We start from the raw sequence: 24,507 nt of genomic DNA on the forward strand, positions 1-24,507 counted from the left end.
ATAGTGAAAAAATATCATCTTGTATGTCTCCTAATCTGATATTATTTTTACAACTTGCAGAACAACACTAGTTTGCCATGTTTGTTGAGCAGTATCTAATAGGTAAACATTATTTTTAAAAGTTATTTTAAGAATTTTACTAGTCCAAAAACCTTAACACTCCATTCCTCCATTCTCCCACTCTCCACTCACATAAATAAAACCAAGGGATGTTGGACGTATAGCGGCAGCATTGTGTAGTTGCTATACAATGGTTTGACATCATACATTTCCTTCATCCTCTCAATTAAATAAATTTATTTCTTCATCATTAATTGTGGAAAATAATAGTATCTTCACCAGGAGGTTGATAAAATGAGACAGTGACTGCAAAGTGCTTGGTATGTTGCCTAACTCCAATTAATGCTTCAGTGACTGTTACTGTTCTGATGAGGATGACTAACCTGGAAATAACTAAAAGAATTACAAGATATGAATGTGTTATCACTATATCTAATGGAAGAAAGAATAATAATTTCTTTAGTATTGTTCATCAGCTGAATATAAAAGATTCTACATCCAGGCGGTTATTTCTCTCTTTACTTCCTTTCCCTGGTACATTTAGTTGTTTTTTCAACCTTCATAATACTGATTTGTTAGTCTCTCATGATAGATAAAACTATAATAATGGCTAAATAAGAATAGTAATATGCTAATCTTACATTTGGATCTAGATACACTGACTGCATTAATTTCCTGATATTATAACCATTTCTTTTAAACATACTCTGGTATGGATTATCTGAGTCTTATCGAACATTTCACAGTCCTATTTCATTATTACAGTTTATTTTTCAGGAAATGTTTTTAAAGTATTTGGGTTAATAATTTGGCATAAATTGCCAAGATTTTCACTTGTAAGTTTTTAAAATTTATCATGTGGGTGTTTATTTTGTCCTAACATTTTGCTTTATATATACCTATATCCATAACAGAATAAACATTATAACATAGAATAGATCAGAAATTTGTGTGGAAGGATGTTGACTGACCACTGGATTTATAAATAGACCCTAATGTTTTGCTCATCATGTAAATTTACATAGAGTAAAAGCTGAGAATAACCATGTGAAACTTTTTTTCTAGAGATATATTGACAAAGGAAACAGGACATATACATGGACCCCTGTCAATGGAACAGATTACAGGTAATTAACTATATTTATATGTATATTGAATAAAAGTATTCATTTCAGTGTCTTTCACCTATTTTAGTAGTGATTTTCCCAATGGATGAATATTAAGTCTTTGCATTTTCATTAACTATTTTCAATGTAATTAAAATAGAAATGTTACCTTTTCCAACACTAAAATGTGTAAAGTTATAGCTGTGTTGGTTTTTACTCAAAGTGGAAAATATAGGGAAATGCTAGGAATATAAAATTTAGAAATGACATGTGATATAAATATATTTTATATTTTGTATATTTATGTTAGTAAAAATAAATGTTGACAATATGCCCTTTATTTGTAGTTGTCACCTCCACTAACCTCCTTATATAAATTAGTTTACATTATTCACATTTTAGGTTATAATTAACTTAAAAATAATGTTTATTACATCATAGTGTGATCTGATATAAAATGCTCAGTTGATATAATTTACCCCCAAGAGTAGCAATTTTGCAATATACTAATTCCTTCAATTGACTGGGCCTTGTAAAACTGGACACAGTAACACCCTATAAGAGTGATAGATTCTAAAATTGTTGCCTTCTTCATTTAAATCCCAGCTGGCGAGACAGTGGCACATGGTAGACATTCCTTAAATATTTACAGGATTCAAAATTAAGATTTTTCAGTTTGCCCCATCCTGTCAATTCCAAAGAATGGTGTCCAAACTTCCATTGAAACATTCAAGTCTGAAGGACTCTTTGGCTACATATTTTATATATATACCTAACCTTTCAGGGGGCCCTAGATGCTGGGGATTTCCCTAGAGCTGCAGTGTTGTTATAATAGGAAACTGTTGCCTTTTGTGTTCCTAGGAAGGCATACAAGTAGATATATAGAAGAAAACAGGTATTAATGTCAGAAACAGTACCTGCCAGTCTTTCTCCACTTTTGCTTTTGCTTTTTTGCATACTTTTGAACGTATTGAGAAACACCAGGATGACTGGTTTAATTACTTTACTTGTGTCTACTGATTTCTCTCTCTCTCATTTCTATTAGGCATCTCTTCACATATACACAATCTTTATTTACATACAAAAGTCATTACTTCTTCTTTCTCTTTTATGACTATTGCCAGCTTCCCCCCCCCCTTTTTTTTTATGAATTTGTCAGTGTAACAACCCAGAAGAAATCTAGAATCTAGGAGCATAGTCTCTTTATTATTATTATATTAATTATAGTTATAGTTATTATTTTAACCCTCACCTGAGGATATATTTTTATTGATTTTAGAGAGGAAGGGAGAGGGAGAGAGAAACTCTGATGTGAGAAAGAAACATGGATCAGTTGCCTCTCACATGCACTCCGACCAGGGATTGAACCCACAACTTGGGTGTGTGTGGACCAGGAATCAAACCCAAGACCTTTTCAGTGTACCCAGGACCTTTCAGTGTATGGGATGATGCTCCAACCAACTGACCCACACCGGCCAGGGCAAGGAGCCCTATCTCTTTAGAGATGATTTTATGATAAAACAAAGTATTAAATGTGCTGTTGGGAAAGCACTCCATGCCTTTGTTCCTTAGGTGCACAAATACATTGCTTTTTTATTCTTTGTAGAATGTGGGGGTTTTTTGCACGTATATTTATACAAAGAAAAACCTGGAATTTTATTTTTTATTTTTTCCTGTTCTGTATTGTCTATAGGAAAAAGTAATGAGATTACAATCTGGACATTCAACCCAAAAGCCATGATATGAGGCTTGAGTTATTTGAAATAAGATCTCCTGAAAATGTCTAGAAATATTTAGAAGCCTGAATATGCACACCTTTTCCTGTGCATTGCTAAATTTTAGATTACATATTAAAGGCGAATCCTGAATGACTCAATTGATCAACTGAACCTAGCCTCACTTTTGGAAAATAGGTGCATCGGAAATCTTTGAGATTGCCTCATTATCTGCACCCATTAGTTCCTAAGTTTTCTTCTATATTCAAAGAATTGCAAAAGTCATTTGCAACAGCAAATGTAGACATGAAAAACTGTTTCCTTTTGATCCTGGCAATGAGTTGTCAATGGGAGTTGTTCCTACTACAGTCAGAATTATACTTTGGGGGTATTTTTAATTCGCCTTATACCTTACCTAAATGTATCTGTAGCAGACTCTCAAATGTCCATTACCTTCAGCCCCTTTTCCTCACACACCCAGACATAACACACAGTGTGGGCAGGTTAATGCTTATTTCTGCAGGGTTGAGCATATTACTTGTTTATAAAAATGTACTCTCTTCTCATTTTCATGAAAGTTAAATTTCAACTTCCAATTCTGATCATTCATGTCGCATATTTCTACCCTGTCTTTTCTCCCACTGCTCTCCCCATACAAGTTACTGTTCTCTGAATAGCCAATCTTCCCTTCTTCTGCATGTTTGCATCTTTCATTCCCTTCCCCAACCTACAACTTTGAGCCAGATTCCATCTCTTTCCATTATAAGTACTTTTCTGAATCTCTTTACAAATAAATTCATAAATGCCAATTTAGAAGAAAATGTTACATCTATATTAAAGAAACATGGCATGTGTTGATTTAATGAATGAGGTACCAAATTTCATTTAGTGATTTTTGTCTCCTTAAGCCTTGATATAATTTAGATACATTTTGAAATATAGTAATTAATTATATTAATAGAATTCTCTCAGCATTAATGGTTTGTAGTGAAACATTTTCGAGCTGAAAAGTGTTACATTCTACTTAACTAGTTAATCATATTTATGTGAGTCACATAAATATTACATGGGATCTAACATCCATCTTGTGGCCACTGGATTTATTGGACGTTAATCCCTGGGAGAAAATAAAGCCGCCTTGGCCTATTGGTTTTATATGGGAGGGAAACAGCAAACGCTGTATATGAGAGCATTGCTGACTGGGAATGTTGGTGAAGATCTTATCTGCTGCAGGTTGAAGAAATAACTGTTGCCTTAACATGGAAATAATTAAATGTAGCTATGTTTTTCTACAGAACAGTGTGTATCCACGAGTAACAACCTGAGACTTCCAGGCCAGATATATACTTAATATGTCAATTTTAAAACTATTGTGTCCCTCGGGGCTTGCCACACTATTTTTTATGGTGCATGAGATGTAACACAAGCTTGCAGAATGACACTGTGGCAACCACATGATATAATGTTATCGGTTTTAATTAGAAGTTTCTCTTAGCAATAAATGCTGATGGGGTAGTAAAAATGTCCTAATTTCCCTGGAGAGGAATTTTTAGGAGATGATCTTCGAATGCTCAGTAATTCTGCTCCACATTTTATAAATGGCAAGTGAATCATGTAAGGTCATCTTGCTTTCAGGCTAATTGCACTGCTTATTTTAATTTTAATCTCTGCCTCCATTTAAAGGAAGTTACCTATAAAATGAATGTAGAGATTTGCATTAAATCTACATAACATTTTATTTCTCTGACCTTTGCCCATAAGGAAAGTCTGTGAATTTCTTAGTGATGGTAAAAGATTTGAGAACTGGAGGTAGCAAGCATCCACCCATTTTGCTACCTTGACTGAACAGTTAAATTGTAGCAAATAAACCACTGCTTCTTTATTCTTCATAGAATTAATATTTTGCATGTATATTTATAAGAAGAAAAACCTGGAATTTTGTATTTTTTCCTGTTCTATATTGTCTATATTGTCTGGACATTCATCCCAAAAGCCATGGTATGAGGCTTGAGTTATTTGAAATAAGATCTGAAAATGTCTAGAAATATTTAGAAGCCTGAATATGCACACCTTTTCCTGTGCATTGCTAAATTTTAGATTACATATTAAAGGCGAATCCTGAATGACTCAATTGATCAACTGAACCTAGCCTCACTTTTGGAGAATAGTTGCATCGGAAATCTTTGAGATTGCCTCATTTTCTGCACCCATTAGTTCCTAAGTTTCCTTCTATACTCAAAGAATTGCAAAAGTCATTTGCAACAGCAAATGTAGATATGAAATAATTAGCAATGTCCTATGCATGTATATTAGCCCTTGTAAGAATAAAAGAATTTCATACATGCAGTGGTATTTTTGGAAATTGCATAATATTCAAATGTTCTGACATCTTTTCAGTTTTAATGCATTATGTGTTTTATTAATTGGCAACTTCAAAACAGCAAGGTTACCTGCCTGTCAGTTTTTATTTTGTTCAGTTACTAAGACAAGGTTTGAAGATAGGCTTTTCAGTGTCTAAATAGTTCTGAACTTGGTTTAAGATTTGCACACGACCTGTCCTCTAGTTTGTACATCTATACGTTTAGAGTATCCCATGATTCTTGTAATGTACTGAGCTCAAGATGTATGCCCTTTTGTACCTGACAGCAATTTACCAAGTGCTGTGGAATATCCGCAATAAATGAATTTGAAGTATTGGGTAAGAACCAATGGCATGAGCAGGGAATCGTTTTTAGTGCTATAAAGGAATCTGAATTTTCCCATTAATGGACTCTCTGGACTTGTCTAAAGATTAGAGTATTAAAATAGTAGTTATTTAGATGAATAACCCATGGATACAAACAATAGTGTGGTGAAGGCCTGGAGAGGGTGCGTAGAGAAGGGGTGGGCTAGAAGGGGTCAGTGGAGAGAAAAGGGTACGTCTGCATAACTTTCAACAATACAAATTTTTAAAATGAAAGGAAAATGATTTTTAATATTTCAGATGATTATGTAAATTATGTAATAGAAATGATAATACTTACATTTGTAATTTTTAATAGCTTACATTTGCTACAAAGCACTTTAACATTATATTTAATGCATCAATTTTATTTGCTTTGTTTAAACATACTCCCATATTCTATATTTTTCAACACTCAACAGTGTTTTCTGGAAATATAGTACCCATGACATTTCTTTCTCAGCTAATTTATAGGCATATTTAGAAGCTTATTTTCCATGTGTCTTCTGATCCCCTATAATGTAGAGAACTGGGTGACTCAGGATGGCAAGATCAAATTAAATACTCTATTAGCAGAATGCATTTTACTGTCACAGTAATATGTCTTTTCCTTCCCATGAAAAAGATTTTTTTGGATTTTCCATGAACTTGACGTGTGGTGGTTTTTTGTTTTTTTTTTTATGTTTCATTTTTGTTTGTTTGTGTTTATGCTTCTCTTGTTTCTATTGCAGTTTGGCCTTGGTATTACCAACCTACAGTTTTTACTATATAAAAGCCAAAATAGAAGAGACAATAACTCAGGCCAGATGTAAGTACTGTGAAAGCAACTTCAGGGTCCCTTTACCATCTTCTAGTATCAAATGTTTAAAGACGTCTAGATTTTGGAATACCCAAGGCTTATCCATTCTAGTAGCTGTTATTACCAAATCTACAGCAATGATTCTAACCCATTCCAAACATGCAAGGAACAAGAAATATTCTACATGGATAGAATATGAGCAGGTACTCCAGTCTCACTGGCAGTCCCCACCACCCTTCCCGCCTCGCTTTGTGCTCTAGAATCATTGCAGTGCTGTGTCCTCTGTTGCTGTTGTTTTAAGGGTCTGCTAGCTGATGCAAAATGTTTCACATAGTCTCTGCCCATGGCACTGTGCGAGTAAAGCTTTACCTTTTCTTTCTTTTTTCTTTTTTTTTTTTGTTATTGTTGCTTTTGGCAAGAATAATATTGTGCTCCACATGTTCTACTTTGTTGGAAAATATTAGATTGCACTGGTCTTTGGTTTTGATTTGGTGATTGACTTTTTCTTATAATCAAAATTAATGTCTTCAGTAGCTTAAATGAATTCTTTTAAGTATCATTTGGAATGTGGAGTAATTATTAACACTAGTGAATATTTCAAATCATTATTAATCTTTATTTTGTTTTGGGTGACTAGATTTAGTATAGTAAAATGACCATCATATCCTTTGCACATTGCTCAGTTATTACAACCTAAATTTTTCTGAGTACAATAAAGTAAAAAATGTATACATATTTGCATATATATTTTATATCGGAAACCGGGAATCTTAAGAATAAGTAAACTAGATTCTTTCATTTCTATGTCAGTTCTTCTTTGCTCTCTGCAGTCCTGGTTCTCAGAGTACATTGTGGTATTTTATACATTTTTATCACTTTCACTTGATAGGTATGATGGTCTTTTCACAACCAGTAACTTTGCATGAGCTAGTTCTTCACTGGATAAATGAGGGGATGACTAGCGGGTCTTTGATGATTGGTAAATGGCTTTGTTTATAGGCTAACATCGGTATTGCACCTGCATTAACCACTTTGAAGAATAGACCCTTGAAATAACCACAGTGCAGATAGAGTGCTCTAGTCGTAATTGACGGGGCATACTTTCCAGTCTCCAAAAAGATGTGTCTTCTTTTCCAGACTACAGCTGTACATAATGAACCTTTGATCTATGCGCAATATTTTTATTCAAGGAAGTCATTGAATAAAATATTGTTTGTGACCCCCTTTGCTTTACCCTCTTTTTTTTGTTTCCCTGCTTTCTCTTTCTGATGGATTTTCACAGCAAAAAAGGGCAAAATGAAGGGCAAGTATTTTCTTGTTGCTCAACTTTTTTTCTGTTTAGTACTCTTGACATTTCCACTGATCTTTCCATTCCTAATGGATATTATCCTCTGTGCTTCTCATTTGCTAGATTTTCCTCCATGATCACTCAGACCTTAGCAGCCAAAAACGGGGAAAGAATATGCTTGTGTTTTCAAGTGGAGCCTGTTTCACATTCAAGTGTTGTCTTAGACTTAAATATTTGTGTGTTTTTATCCTTCTACTTACTAATTCATACTAATGTGAAAAATGTTACTAATTCACTAAGGCATTAATTGGTTTATTGAAATCATTTTCTTTACCATAATATTCATAAAATTTTATGTTGACATTTTAAATACCTGTGATGTATTAAAGAATATCTTGGTTAGAATATGGTTAGTAAATGGGAAAGTTATAAACTTAGCATTTTCTCTGACAAAACTGTTATAATCTATGCTACAAAATTAAAGTTTATTTTTTTAAGTATGAAGGACATTTGTAGTAATTGATGTATTTCAGTTTAGGATATACATAACATATTTTAATTTTCTCATTAGATTATATTTCTAATGCCTTCTTATTGCCATAGAATCTCAGGATATATATTCTTGATTGCTTATCTAACACTGTAACATTATCTTTGCAGATTCAGAGACACTGAAGCCGGATAATTTTGAAGAATCTGGCTATACATTCTTAGCACCAAGGTTGGTTTGGTTTTATTTTATTTTTATAGCTTGTATGAATGATAACAGTTCTGAATTTGGGTCAAGACTGCTGCTCTGGGTTAATTTCATGCCAAATTATGGAACCAAAGGGAACAACAACTTTTAAAAGGAAAAGAATCCTGCTAACTCATTCATTTACTCATTTAGTTGCTTAGTACTTACTAAGCAACTACTATGTGCTAAGCAGTGTGCTGATGTGGGGATACAGTAGTGAACAAGACAGGTGTAGGCTTTGCTTTTGTTGGAACTAACCAGGTAACAAGAATGAAGAATTATATATTTGCATTTGTATGTGTACACATACAAACATACTCTCTATATATGTTTTTACATGTTATATATATACACACACACACATATATACACACTGATAGATATATATGTGTACATATACATATGAGAATGTATTCACCTTATAGTAGGTCTTACATAGCAGACCGTGCTGATTGGCTTCTGTGCTTCACCATCAGACAAGATGGAAAATATAGGTAACAGGCATTCACAGAGGATAAATATGTCTCAATTTCCATTCCCAATTGGTAGGCAAGGGGCTTTATTTAGTTCAGCAAAGAGTTAGCCAGTGGGCCATTCCTGTGGCCTAAGTCATCTCCAGTATCAACATGACTTACTGGAAGATTGGAAATTTCCTGTGTGCTTAGGGATGGAGCAAATCCACCAGAGAAGGGAAGCAATGTTGTTATAACTTGTGACACCTCAATTAACACATGTTAAGCCCTTTACATGCATAAGTATATTTACTGCTCAAAAGAACTCTATAATAAATTAGTGTTATTGTCCCAAATCACAGATCAGGAAACAGTTTTAGAGATGTGAAATAATAGTTTCCTCTTTACTGCAAGATATGAGTATATATTGACTATACAAATGCCGATAGATGTCAAAAGAACATTCAGTATACCTGAGTAAAATATTTTTGTAGGGAAGGTTTCCTGAGAACATTAATACTGAATGTGTATTCAAAGCATTGTGAAAAATAATGTGATTTAAAAATTGGGATAAAGAATAATTGGCGAGAAAAGGCAGAAAGTTATGTAGTATAGGACAGCAGTCATATATTTTTGTCACTGTTATTAATGAGAAACAGTGTAGCAAACTTTAGAGCAAGACTGTCTGGGTCTGTTACCCATATGTTCATTGTTATAGCGTGTTACTCAAATTCTCTGCACCTTAGTCTCTTTGCTTTCAAATGTTGTATCCCTGACACCTACTTCAGAGTTTGTATAAGCTTTTGATGAGATTATGCACGCAAAGTATATACCAAAGTTCTTGGTAAGATATGAGCTCTAAATAAATATGAGTTATTATTTATTGGTTGTAGTAAGAGGTAGTAAGAGGAAGGAGAGGAAGAAGGATTTAATAAAGGGTATTCAAAAGTAGTTATTTTAAAATAATTTAAAGAAGAAAGCTTGCAAGTTATATAGATATATAGCCATTTTAGTTAATTTTTAAATAAATTAAGCTATGTGATCATGATGAATCAGTTTTTGTAATTTCCTCAATTTTAAAACTACTGAAAAAGGAAAACATTGAATTTAGATGCACGGAACATTCCTGCCTTAAAGAGGCATACAGTCATAGGAATGAAAAGTCTAAAACATAGGTTAATTTTGTTGTCTTTCTTGGATGTCCAGAAATGAGAAAGGCACTTCAAAGAAGATGAGTTAGACTGAGAAATAACAATTTGCGATAGGCTAAAGTTCAGTGCTTACCTGTGACTTATTTAAGGTTGTTGAACAGAACAAAGTCATTTTCAGTATTCTAGAAGTAATTTGCCAAATTTCTAATACTAAAGGTCTGTAGTTTCAATGCCTTTTGAATTACAACCTAATTTGGTCACAGAAAGTGACCAAAAGAGTTTATAACGTTCAGGCCCTGAAAGTGTTTTCAGCAAATTGAAGTTTGTTCTTTTAAAGTCATGCAAATATTTCTTCACCTTGCTGCTTTACTTTTCTGAGGAATCATTTTCCTAAAAGAAATTAACAATGATCAATATTGTAAACCTGATCACTTTTAGAGAAACAGTGCCTCATAGAAGATATATTAGCAGGTATTCCCACACGTCTTTAGAGACGAATTTAGAAGTTTTGGTAATGACAGGTATTGTTCGGCTACCCACTGTCATGTGTGATTCCTTTGGGGAAAGAACCTGAGAAAGAGCGATTATCTTGAGTCCTGAAGCGCCCAGGCCTGTGTTGAATAACCATTAGGCTAACAGACAACCAACATCAATGCTGTCTGTCTAACCCCATATTCGCCTCTCAAATATTACCATCAGCCTCTTGCTACTTATTGCCTGCAGCATAGGCACCACATTCCTCATGGTGGGTAATTTTCTGTGGTCCTTCTGGATCATCTTATTACTAAAGAACTCGTTCTACTGACACAACATTCTGTATTTTCTCACCTTTTCATTTTAAAAACCTTTCACTTTTATTCCCATCCTAATTCCACAACTCTCCTTAAAAGGGAACTTTCAACACTTTTTGGCTTTTGCTATTAGTAAAAATCAGATACTCTGATTTTTATTGTAATCAGACGTAGTCAATATGTCTTTAGACTATTTCAAAATGCAGCACAATTCAACCAGCAAGTATAAACACACACACAGGATGACACTGTCTAAATTAATTGCTCACCACACTAAATGCCTTCTATTGGTAGAGGTCAAAGTTGCTTTTGGCCTGGAGCTATGCAGTAACAGAAGTGCACAGAGTGGAAGTTCAAAGCACCTTGTATGGTTAAAACACACTAATTAGGGATGTGAAGACTGGGCTCTTCCTCGGGCTTCCCCGTCTGCTAGTTAGGTCCCTCTGAGTAAACCTGTTTACATCCTAGAGTCTCGGTTTCCTCACCTTTGAAGTATTGTATACTTTCTGATAAAGTGAATTTTAGGATTAAATGAGCAAATGTAATTTTAGAAATGCCTTTTAAATAATAACAGAATTCTAAAAATGGGTTTTTAATAATTATTTGAAACATTTTATTGACTTCTTCTAATACCTTGAGTTCAGCTTCTAACTTGGTGAAGTCATTGCAATCTTCATTGCCAGGCACCCAATCAGGGGAAACAAGCCAGTTGCACTTACAAATGTCCTTGATGGAAGGAATGAGATTTTTATTGAAGCTTTACCCTTGAGTATATGTCCTTTAATACTCCCTGTGGTGAATATGGAAGTTCAGAGGCATGTCAGAGTCACCAGGCTGTCTCAAAGAGAAACCCTTGTCTGATTGTTTGAATTGAGAGCTGAAATTGGTGTTTTTCTTTTTTTTTTATGAGCTATCATTTTAATTGAAAGAATGACTTTGGTATTTGGAAAATCTTTTCTCAAAAAATCAATCGTATCAGCCTTTTACTTTGAAAAAAAATGACAGAGTTTTTGTTGCCAAGGACAAAAATTTGAGCTTTTAAACAAAAATTAGAATTGGTAAATTTGAATTTATTACTATGAGTGTCCCCATATTTAGACTATTCTGTTGATGACATCAGTGATGATATTAATGAATATGCATTTTCAATATTGTATAATAAAATGTGTCATCATTTGGAAGACCTGCATAACTCATATTTCCCAAGTGACTAATGAGTTATGTTACAAAATCATAGAGATGCAAAAAGATTCGCTAAAATATAAGATAGTGCATTGTTTTATGTGCCAAAACAAAATCTTGCAGTTGACCATAGTTAAATCAATGCTACTTTTTCCAATAGGTTATTGTTTTAATTAAAAACAGTAATTTCTCATAGAAATGTTAACATAATGGTTTTACTAGTATTCTTCTATTTAGCGAGAAAATACATGTTTTAAAATTTCTCAGTTTCTATATGAAAACTGTAAACCTACATCTTACAGTGATAATAATGTAATAAGTATACAAAAGCTAGCATTTATTGATCATATGCTATCCAGAGGTCAAATGCTTAATATGTATATCTATAATATCACTTATTGTCAAAGTATTATCTTGATGTAGAAATGAGGAAATAGAGATAACAAAATCAATGACTTAAAAGTCATATAGCTAGTAAAAAAAAGTGTTTCCACTGCCTATGATTATGTGTACATTTTTAATGTTTTGATTTTAATAACCAATATCTTAAAATATTTTTCAGAGATTACTGCAATGACCTTAAAATATCAGATAATAACACTGAATTTCTTTTAAATTTCAATGAGTTTATTGATAGAAAAACTCCAAACAACCCATCCTGTAAGTATGCACTAATTCACAATAATTGTTCGTGTGGTCAAATCCTGGTTCAGTTTAATTTGTTATGATGGTTTATTTATTTTATAAAATTTTAATGGTAAAATGTAACAATATGACCCTAGTAAAGAAATGTTATTACATTATTAAATGAAATCAAAATTCAAAAGCCAGAAAATAGATACTTGCAAGTGTTTAGGATATGCTTACCTTTGCTCCTTTCAAATTTAAGAAGCTTAATTTTAAATGATCTTTTGAAGGTTTTTCATTGCATTGTTCTTGCTATTTAGAGGAAAACAAATATATAACACATATTTTCCAATTTATATAATGAGTTTTACTATGAATAGAATAAAAAGATAAACAGTATTACCTAATTGTTTTCTTGCTGACATTCCATTTTGATCACAGTTAACTTTGTAATTGAAAATATGCTTCTATATTTTCCCATTTTGTGAAGTAAATAAAATTGGGATAAAAGAAATTTTAGTAGTCTTTTACTATAACATTTGTCTTTTAGAGAAAATTTGCATCATTCATACTATGAAACTTGATAGATATTTATGAATTCTTAGCTTTTAAAACATTTAAAAAATCTTAACTATTTTTTCCTAAAAATTAAAATAATTAAGACCAACTAAGATTTTTCATTTTAATCTTACCCCCCATCTCTTGTAGTAATAGCATATGTTCCTGACCTGAATAAAATGAAATGTTGATATGAATGCAGTTTCAGGGGCTACTTACAGGTTATTCACAGCATCACGGGCTTAGAGCAGAGAAGCCTGAAGAAAAGTATGAAGAAAAAGTGTTTCTAAAATGTGTATTAATTTGACCCTTGATTTTTATTATCTATCCTTCCCATTACCTTTGAACTTGAGCTGATAGGATCCTTCACTAATATCAGTAGATTCCAAAAGCTAGTCTTGGAATGGAGATGGTGTGTGATAACTTACGTTCCTTGGCCAAAACAAACAAAAACCTACATAACTATGTATTTTTATATTTATATATAGAATTGTCCATGAAATGATGATAGTTTGAAATCACTATACAAAAACAAAAGAGAAAACTATTTCTTCATTGTTTCTTGATTGGCATATTTCATATATCTTGTTAATGCAGTTTTAAAAATAAGTTGCCTCATTTAGAATTGGCTTTTCCACTGCTAATTCTGTCCATAGCCTAAAAAAGTCAAGGAAAGATGAAAAAATGCAGAAAATAAATATAGGATTTATTTTAAAATTCATGGAAATATTTTTCATTCTAAATTGCTTTTAGAAATAGATAATATATTTGTCTCATTATCTTAATTTTAAAAGTATGTGGGTGTCATTGAGGGTCTCCTTTTTCTGTGTTAGGTAACACGGATTTGATAAATCGGGTCTTACTGGATGCAGGTTTTACAAGTGAACTGGTGCAAAATTACTGGAGCAAGCAGAAAAACATGTACGTATTGTTCTTATTAATTAAAAACTATGTCCTCCTTTTCAGTTTAGCATCTTTCTGGGGAATGTCTGGAAATAGGCATCAAATTTAAAGTTTATCTTTAATAACAATTTATTGAGAAAATCATTTTGCAGTTGTTGACAACTTGCATTTGCAGTTGTGGGTGTATGTGAGGAATAACACCTGCCATTACTCAGCTTTACACGGAGTGTGTACACTGACATGTGAATAGGCATGTGTGCTTCTACATGTGGTAAAATAGGTTTTCTACCATGTACCCAGTCAAGAAACTGACAAATCTGACGATGGTTCTCATTTACAGTCTCTCCTCTACCCATTTCCAATCAATCATCAAGTGCTGAATATTTATCCTAACAATGTTTTCCTCTCTTTATATGCAAAGTCCCAAGTCCAGTTTTTAAGCAATTACAGCAACTGATTTTTATGCCTTTAATACTTCCCATTCCTCTTCCTACAACAGCCCCCAGTCTATATTCTCCATGTAACTCACACTTGCCAGTCTTACTTTTAAAATGCAGTTCCAGTTCTAGGCTAAAGGTGACACTCTCCAGCATGGATTTCAAGGTCATTCATGAGCTGACCATTCTTAGAAGCTTGTACTCAAAACTTGACTTCCTGTATTTCTCACCTTGTGCCTTTTGCTTTTATCACACCAGATACAATCACTCTTCATTAGCTTTCTCTGTCATCCCGGTTAACTCCTGTTCCATCTTCAAAATTCGGCTGTATTATTCTTTTCCTATATATGTCTTCCTTAAGCGTCCTCCCTTTTAATTACGTATTTCTTAGATGTTTTAACTATTAGAACATAGTTGCATCTATTGATAGATTTACTTTGGCTACTTTGGCTATCTGTATTTTAAGAAATAGTTTTATTTATCTTTGTATCACCAACACCTAAATTAGTACCTTTCAGAGAGTAAGTTGAATAAAATATTCCCTCCTTCTGTCCTCTGTTCCAGCAAGGGAGTGAAAGCTCGGTTTGTTGTGACTGATGGTGGGATTACCAGGGTTTATCCCAAAGAGTAAGTTCAAATAACATCTGTAAAAATAAGTGCATTACAAAAGACTACGGCAGGAATCTGTTCATGACTGTGTGAGGAAGCCATTCTTCAGAGACACTGATCATTATTCATACATTAAATTGTAATCATTGTTTAAAGTATTTACATTACAAAATATTTCATTTCTTTAAAAATGCTATATGATTCTTCAGTAATGTATTTGCTTATCTCATATATTACATAATTTAAGATATTTTAAAAACATGTTTCTCTTTGTACAAACTAACCTAGTCAAATGAACATAATGGTGATAGCCTATGGACTGTATTTGAATAGCACTTCATTGTTTTCACTGTACTTCAATGAATCTTACCTCTGTTTACCTTCAGAACAGTCTATAAAGTGGGCTGGGCAGGCTTATTAATATTAATTGACCTATTAACTGACTTGTCCAGAATTACCTAGTTAGGAAATGGCAGAGTAAAACCTAGGAGTCAGTTTTTTCTACAAATTTAATGCTGATGTATTGCTTAATAATGAGTATCATATACCCCATCAATTACCACTGACTTGCTTGGGCATACCTGAGATGTAGACATATCTGTAAATTTTGGTTTTGTTCACAAAGGGAAAAGTAGGTTATCAGGTAGATTAAAGACTAAAAATGATGAGCCATTTCCTCCTTAGGGCTGGAGAAAATTGGCAAGAAAATCCAGAAACCTATGAGGACAGCTTCTATAAAAGGAGTCTTGATAATGATAACTATGTTTTCACTGCTCCCTACTTTAACAGTAAGTATTTCTTGGAATTTAGCTTTTATAATTAAAAAATAATGAATTGTTGCTACTACTTGCATTACTCCCCCAAAATATGTTAATTGCTCAGAATAGTCATTATTAAGTATACACGATATGCTGACATTGGAAAGACAGAAGCATCTATTTAACTGAGGAGGTAAAATGCACATACAGGAAACAGTCATCCAGTAATGTAGAAGCAGCTTATCTGCAGGCATGCATAATACTAGAAACATGTAGATAAACCTTTATTTCACAAACTGAAAATATATTGAAGAATGTTTAATTTTTAAAAAGGTAATTTACTACACTCTAATTAGTTTGTTAAATATATTAAGTATAGGAATTAATAGTAGCCATATTTTAAAATATTTTATTGTTATTTCCCCAAAATTTTCTAATTGAATTACTCAGCCTCTCTGGGGATAGATATTATTTATCCTCATTTTCACAAATGGGAAACTGAAGTTCAGAAAATATTAGAGTTTTTTCCAGGGACATTATCTTCTAAAAATTCAAAGGCAGTTTGGGAATCTAATATCAATCTTTCCACTCAGCTGCCTTTCCAATATTTTAGCAAATGTCATGAAGCAGAGGTTTGGCATGCACCCATTGCATTGTGGAATGCATGAGGCCAAGCTGAATAGTTCACATCCCAAAGGCAATTAATGCAAACCAATTCATGGACACTCCAACTACCCTGGCATATAGCATATACCTGTGCTAGATTAGTCATGTATTGAAAGAGATTCAATATTATTTGATTTATCTAGATAGGTCTTTTTTCCACTTTTTTTTTTTAGAAAGTGGACCTGGTGCTTATGAATCAGGCATTATGGTAAGCAAAGCGGTAGAAATATATATCCAAGGAAAACTTCTTAAACCTGCAGGTAAGCATATATGTAAATATATATTATATAGCTACACATGACCAATATTAATGTGACCTAATATTTATATTAAAAAATGGGCAATGCTTATCAGAAAGTTTCAACCAAAATACAGACAGACAAATGTTTTAAAAAATAAAATACAATCACTTCTCTTTGAGGTTGGGGATAAAATTAAGTTCGTAGTATATAGAGTTGAGGAATTTTCTAAGAAGTATATATGTTTATATGCTGTTGGCACAAATTTGTGGAGTCAATTTAGTGTCATATGTAAAAATTCTAAATGCTGGATTGGAATTTGGACTTCTCGAGCAATCCCACTTGAGAAGTCCAACCTGAAAGACACTTACGAATATGCAAAAGGATACATGGCCAAAGATGTGAATATTTGTAATGATGTGAACATGGAAAGTTTAGTTTCCGTTATTGGGGTGAAAAGATAAGTTATGGCATAACTATGCAATAAAAAGTATTAGGTAAGGATCCATTTTTTAAAAACCTTCCAATAAAGTAGGTTGAAAATAACTTTTTTTTGTTAAAAGAAATCAAACAAAACAATTTGTAAAACTGAAGATTAATGGGAATTGGAAGGAGGCTCGAATGAGTAGATAATAATGTAACAATTATTATTTTTTCATTGTATGATTCAATGCCGTTTGACCATTTCAAAGAGCATGTGTTAGGCCACCGGGAGAAGGTTCATAAATTGCCTTCCTCCTCCTGAGGGCAGTTTTATCCCTCAGTGGCTCAACGACATGGTTAGATTCACTCCATCACTTCTAACCAATACACCCTTCCTTCATTTGCTCAGTTGCTTTTATTCACTTTATTATCTCTCAGACACTTTATCATTCTTCCACTCACTCAACCGTTCATCTTCTCATCTAGTCACTCTTCAGCCAACATTTCTTCATTACCTATTGCATACATTGCATTGGCCAGGTTAGGAAAGCCTCCTAAGACATTCTATTTGAATGGCCTTATATTTATAAGGCTATTCTTAATACTATCACATTTTTTAGCTTACCAGCTATATTAGTTAATTGGCCAGGTTGTGGCAAATGAATAAGCTGTTTTGTGAATATAAATGAAGTTTATGTGATAGATAAAGAGCTATCAGCATTACTTCTTAATGCAAACCCGAAGAAATATCTCTGTAACAAACATTATATTCAATGCTATTATATAAATTACCTAAATTATCATGTAGCAAATATTTATTGCAGCTAACTAAAATTACAGTCTTTTAAATTAATTCAAATAAACTTTTCAATGTATAGCTGAAATTAAATTAATTTCTTTTAGATTTCCTTTAAATCTCAAGAAACTTATACTTGCCTGCTCAGGAATTTTCAAATATGAGAAGAAAAATTGATATATGAGAATAATAGGTATATTTTTTAAAGATATATGTCCATTTTTCTTTTACATATTTTTCAGTTGTTGGAATTAAAATTGATGTAAATTCATGGATAGAGAATTTCACCAAAACGTCAATCAGGGATCCGGTAAGATATATATATTTTTAAATTATTTTACTATGTACTTACTCTCAAATGTAAAAAAGTTAAAAGTAAAATCTTATACAGAGGCTAAATTTTCAGTGCCACTACACTGAAACTTTTTTTTCAAAGATTTTAAAAATCGATTAATAAAAAAAAATTTAATGTTATCGTTTGAAATGGTAGTGTAGATAAGTATTGCTATTTTCTAAAGATAAAATAATTCTCTTTTTTATGGGCTAGGCTGATGTTTAATCTTACTTTTATACTAAATTATTTTGATTTATAATTGCAACATGGTAATAATATGATACAATTAAAATCAGTTTTACAAAATGTGGTAATAATTGTAATTTTGTCTTTCAGTGTGCTGGTCCAGTTTGTGACTGCAAAAGAAACAGTGATGTAAGAAAACTCTTTAAAATAAACATTTTAACTATAATTTTATTAAAAATATATTTTATTGATTTTTTTACGGAGAGGAAGGGAGAGGGATAGAGTTAGAAATATCAATGAGAGAGAAACATCGATCAGCTGCCTCCTGCACACTCCCCACTGGGGATGTGCCCGCAACCAAGGTACATGCCCTTGACCGGAATCGAACCCGGGACCCCTCAGTCCGCAGGCGGACGCTCCATCCACTGAGCCAAACCGGCCAGGGCTTAACTATAATTTTTTATTGTTACTCTTGCTAAGATTTTATGATTAAAAAAAGATGAAGGAAATTTTAATTAAGTGCTAAAAAATTAACTATGAAGTTGTGAACCACTTTAAATCCTATTTTTAAAAAATTATATTATGGGAAATTATAATAAAGGCATATCAATATGGACTGTATTCTCTTCTATCTCAATTCTGTTAGATTCTTTGTACCTATAAATCTTTACCTCTATTCCTGGGTGGGCATTTTCTAACCAAGGTATACTTTCTACTTATCCATGCAGGCTTCCCTCATCTTTTGCATTTCCTCTAAGTTTATTCAACACTGTATTTACAATGATGAGAAATTGTTTTTTTAACTAAACCTAAGGATTATATAATTTATTATGAAGTTCCATTAACATGGATTGAATTTTACATTGCCTTCTATTTTATTTCTGTTTGAGAGTTTGAAAAAGCAAATGTGGACTTTTTTTGTTCAAAAGCTGAAGATGCTTTAAGGATGATACTAGATAAACTATTCCAAAAAATGAATAAGGAAGGATGAATTCCACTCTTCTGTTCATCTTATCTGTGTGTATATTTCCCAAGGAAGCAAGGGGTTTATATCATCTGATCACTTCTAGTCATCAAAATTATGTCAATAATTTAATTATTTTTGTAGTGTATCCATTTTATAGAGAGTTTGTAAACATTGATTATGGGAACTATTTTTTTGGAGCAAAGGTTTTGGCAAGCTGCTTCCACAGTAGGAAAATGGAATGCCCATGTCCCCAACTCTGAAAACAGTATTTCAAATTGTCGTTTTTATATAATAAAAACTAGTAAACTGATTCATGCATTTACACATGATTTCAATTAGGTGGGAATTTATGCTATATTTCAGGATTAATGATTTTTTTCTGTCACAGGCATTTCTTTTTTTGCTTTTAAATTTTAAATGATCCAACCCAGTATTTATAAATATAGCTCTAAGTATCCCAAGACTGCTCCTTTTTTAAGTCTATGAAACACGATGACTAAAATTCATTTAAAAATATTTTCTATCAAATCTTAAACATGTGCTTAAAATAAGAAAATAATTATACATTATTAAATATTTTGATATATTCAATTTACCGAATGATTCAGATGATTTTTGGAGTGGCAAAAAGATTATTTCTGATTTGTTCTTATGATTTGTTGAGACTAAGTTGACAGTTTTAACTGGATTGATAGTGGTGGAATATCAAGCCCTGGGGTTTGATATGAATCTATGCATGCCCTTAATTTATTTAATCAGAATCCCCTGAGGATGTGTGTCCAAGAGAAGACATAATCTTTGGAATTTTTCTCCTAGTGTTGTTATAATCATCTACATGTATGGACGTAATGATAGTATAACCTTATAATCTTTCTAAAATGTGTTAACTGTTATTTTTATTTTTATAGGTAATGGACTGTGTGATTCTAGATGATGGTGGCTTTCTTTTAATGGCAAATCATGATGATTATACTAATCAGGTATGTACCTTAAAGTGAAAAAGAACTAAGGTTTCCAAAGTATATTTTCCTAGATCAACATTACAAAACTCCTTCATACCATAATAGAAATTGATGAGTTGTTTTATTTTTGTTATAAATTTTAAAGTGCTTAATATGATATAAATCATTAAGATATGATCCAGAATATAGCTTTCCTTATGTTTGTTAGTTGAGTTTACTTTCTAGTACTCAAAGTAATTAAAACATATAGTTAAGCATCTTAACATGATATAAACTATTTTTTATATTTGATCTCTCAGAAATGTAGAATAGTCACATGTATTAAATACTTATCAGTTGATAGTGTCTAACTTAATATATGGCTGCTTTGAAACAGAAGTTTCTAATCCCAAATTTGTAAATTGCTAATTGCTTCACAGAAGATTTTGAACAAAGTAGAATTTTTTGTCAACTACTTTCATTTCTGAGTCTACATTTGTGGCTTCTCTTAAAAGAAAAAGAAGGAAAATATCTCTCAACGATGACCGTTTTTCCTAACAATGTTTATGGGCTGGAGTTTAGGAGTAAACTTCAGGGTAATTCTCTAATACCTTGGAAGTTGCTCCTGTGGTTGGGGCTCACTCCAGTTCATCACAGTCCCTACAAATTTCTTTCTCAAGTCCCATCCATTTTTCTTATTTGTGCTATGTTTCTCATCTTCAGGAGGCATTTGGTTGTCCTTAATGCTGAATAAATTGTTTCCATTCCTTCTACAGATATCACACAGAGCTTCTGAGTATTGAATTAAGCTCATTTGCATTCTTTTGGAATGCCAGATCTGGTTTTAAAACTCCTAATTTTAGTACACGATTCTTTGTATTATTTCTTTGCACTCTACTGATTCACGTATTAATATTTGACTTTAGTTTGCAACTATTATTTTTTTCTGTGCAGATTGGAAGATTTTTTGGCGAGATTGACCCAAGTTTGATGAGACATCTGGTTAATATATCAGTCTACGCTTTTAACAAATCCTACGATTATCAGTCGGTGTGTGAGCCTGGTGCTGCCCCCAAACAAGGAGCAGGGCATCGCTCGGCATACGTGGTCAGTGATAGCCAAGTCACCCCTCCCTCCCCAAGAGACACTCAGTGTGGATGAAAGCACTGACTCTTTTATTTTATATTTTCCAGCCATCAATAGCTGACATATTACATATTGGCTGGTGGGCGACAGCTGCTGCCTGGTAAGTCAAAATTCTATTTGCGACATGGATTTTTGTGACATGTAAATAATAATTATGGGAATTTTTTTATTCCCAATAACACATATTGGCAATATGTATTTATAAATAGTCCTTCTAAGTGATCCATGTAAAGCTGTTACAATCATTCCGGGTTTTTTTTTTTTATGAAAACAATGTTATGCTCATGCAAGTGCCAGCCTTTCCAGAAGCTTATTTTTCCTATGGGACCTTTGAAACTCTTCATTTGTGTGTCTTCCTTATAGGATACTCAATTCCTTAAATTGTAGGTGTTTTGTATCTCTTCTATCTATTGCATTCTGTATTCCAGTTGGATTTCTTCATCCATCAAATTCCTGACATAATGACTCCTCTTTCCACCCCTTTACTGTTCATATAAAGGCTGGCATAGTTTTAAAGGCATCAATCATCTTGCTGAAATGGATCTAATTCTTTCCTTTCACTGAATCCAACCTCCTTCACCCCCTCACCTAACCTGCCACCTATGTAAATGAGACATTTAAACTGCTTAGTGAGGCACTGAGGGAAGTCTGAAAGATCAAATTTGTCATTGGTTCTGCTTAGTCAAGTAACTGCACCTCCTGTTGTGTCTGGGATCCATTCTCTCCCTCCCTTCCTTCCTCACTGTCACTATATTTCTTTTTTATCAATGCCCAGCTGTGTATTGTCCTAGCCTTATTCCAGGTAGGTTAATCTCTATGTTCATTTGATATTCAGGCTTTCCCAGCTAAAATTAGATTATAAAGTAGCAAAGATTTTTGAATTAAAAAAATACATTATTCTGGGGAAACAAATTTGTAAAAATTGGTGCTTTCTGTTGTGAAAATGAGATTTCTAAATCTCATATTGAGCCCTAGCTGGTTTGGCTCAATTAATAGAGCGTTGGCCTGCGGACTGAAGGGTCCCGAGTTGGATTCTGGTCAAGGGCTCAATCCCCAGTAGGGGGCGTGCAGGAGGCAGCCAATCAATAATTCTCTCTCATCATTGATTCTGAAATACTTGGTTGCCTTTATGTTATTTTCTGGCCAGAATATCTCACCACCACTTTGTTTTTTTTAACACTAAACTCAGTTCCAAATAACTCTATACTAACATTTGGCTCAATTGTCCTTTATTTGAAAATTGAAAAGTTCTATATGCCACACACACACATATACATATACATATATATATATATATATATATATATATATATATATATATATATATATATATATGTGTGTGTGTGTGTGTATATGTGTGTATATGTCCACTGTGTATTTAAAAATATCCTCTATATTATAAAGTAAATAGTTTATAAACCCATGGCACAAAGTCATTTTTGTTTTGTTTTTTATGCTTTTTCTTCTACCACAGAGCTTTAAAAACTAAAAGAAGGAGAAAATACTGACTGTGAAACCTGTACATTGAAATACTGATATTCTCCTGCTAGACTTACCACTTCTCCACAATCTCATTTCATATTATATCTCCTCACACATGTATCCCTCATTCGGTCCTACACACCCTGACTTCTTCAACAGAAATAATGTATAATGTTTTGTACAATTTAAGGATACTTATATAAAAAGCTTCTAAACTTTTTACTAACAAATTCTTAATATTTTCCTGAAAGGTAAAAAAAATGTTTATAAAAAAAATTTCCTCACATTTTTATTATATAATTTATAGAGGAAAATATGTAGATTTTAATCAATAATTACTCATATTTAAAATTTAGGTCTATTCTACAGCAGTTTATCTTGAGTTTGACTTTTCCCCGGCTTCTGGAGGCAGGTAAGTAAATGCTCAGATATCCTATATAATAAAAGGCTAATATGCAAATCGACCAAACAGTGGAATGACCAGTCACTATGACACACACTGACCACCAGGGGGCAGACACTCAATGCAGGAGCTGCCCCCTGGTGGTCAGTGCGCTTCCACAGAGGGAGCGCAAAAAGCCGAGCTCATGTCTAGCAAGCGCAGCAGCAGTGGCGGGAGCCTCTCCTGCCTCCACGGCAGCGCTAAGGATGTCCAACTGACAGCTTAGGCCCTAAGCCGTCAGTCAGACATCCCCCGAGGGCTCCCGGGCTGCAAGAGGACACAGGCCAGGCTGAGGGACAATCCCCTAAGTGCATGAATTTCGTGCACCAGGCCTCTAGTTGTCATAATAATTAAAATATTTTTGGATGTACTGAATTTAACAAACTCAGAGTGTGTGATAGAAAGAGAGTCACCCATTTGACACTTATAGGTTCAAATCTATTTGTCAAAACTTTCCTCTCTCATTGGCTCTATTTTGTAGCTATTATATATTTGAATTAATTTTTTCCATTGAAAAAATTGTTGGGCAACTATTAAGGGCTACCACTATATTACTAGCAGTAAACAGCCAGTCAAGGTGCCTGGCCTTTTGCAGTTTTGTCCGTGAGAAAGGAAGGCTCTGGGGACTGCCTACCATGTCCCTTCCTAATGGTGGTCTTTCTTTCCCCACAGTTGATATGGAAGATGAGGACTTTACAGCCTCTATATCAAAGCAGAGTTGCATTACTGAACAAACGCAGTATTTCTTTGATAATGATAGTAAGTCATTCAGTGGTGTATTAGACTGCGGAAACTGTTCCAGGTAATTTTTCTTCCTCATTTCTGGATCAAAGAAATTGTGTTCACTTTTATAGTCATTACAGGAAATAATGGAGATTGTTGTTGTTTGAGTCAGAGAGAGATGGATAACTGTTTTAAAATGAAAACATCAGAAATTATCCTTTTTAAATTTAATTCTAACTTAGATAAGTTATAGTCCCTTCAACTATAA

At 33.1% G+C, this 24,507-nt stretch overlaps 1 protein-coding gene across 6 annotated transcripts in view; it reads left to right on the forward strand.

Moving 5' to 3' along the window:
- Positions 1 to 24,507, forward strand: part of CACNA2D1 (calcium voltage-gated channel auxiliary subunit alpha2delta 1) — a 391,747-nt gene that overhangs the window by 343,668 nt on the left and 23,572 nt on the right. For 3 of the 6 annotated variants that reach the window (XM_036328344.1, XM_036328339.1, XM_036328340.1), the window contains 16 exons: positions 1,126 to 1,187; positions 6,335 to 6,411; positions 7,685 to 7,705; positions 8,351 to 8,411; positions 12,565 to 12,662; positions 14,021 to 14,108; positions 15,092 to 15,154; positions 15,821 to 15,924; positions 16,734 to 16,820; positions 18,261 to 18,328; positions 18,689 to 18,727; positions 20,414 to 20,485; positions 21,401 to 21,553; positions 21,640 to 21,692; positions 23,431 to 23,486; positions 24,189 to 24,318. In XM_036328344.1, the coding sequence (XP_036184237.1) occupies positions 1,126 to 1,187; positions 6,335 to 6,411; positions 7,685 to 7,705; positions 8,351 to 8,411; positions 12,565 to 12,662; positions 14,021 to 14,108; positions 15,092 to 15,154; positions 15,821 to 15,924; positions 16,734 to 16,820; positions 18,261 to 18,328; positions 18,689 to 18,727; positions 20,414 to 20,485; positions 21,401 to 21,553; positions 21,640 to 21,692; positions 23,431 to 23,486; positions 24,189 to 24,318 (1,232 nt within the window). The remainder of the gene's footprint in view (positions 1 to 1,125; positions 1,188 to 6,334; positions 6,412 to 7,684; positions 7,706 to 8,350; positions 8,412 to 12,564; positions 12,663 to 14,020; positions 14,109 to 15,091; positions 15,155 to 15,820; positions 15,925 to 16,733; positions 16,821 to 18,260; positions 18,329 to 18,688; positions 18,728 to 20,413; positions 20,486 to 21,400; positions 21,554 to 21,639; positions 21,693 to 23,430; positions 23,487 to 24,188; positions 24,319 to 24,507) is intronic. The other 3 variants (XM_036328345.1, XM_036328341.1, XM_036328342.1) reach the window with 1 other exon arrangement.

Source organism: Myotis myotis, unplaced genomic scaffold (genome assembly GCF_014108235.1).
Source record: "Myotis myotis isolate mMyoMyo1 unplaced genomic scaffold, mMyoMyo1.p scaffold_m19_p_11, whole genome shotgun sequence".
In the NCBI taxonomy this organism is placed as follows: domain Eukaryota; kingdom Metazoa; phylum Chordata; class Mammalia; order Chiroptera; family Vespertilionidae; genus Myotis; species Myotis myotis.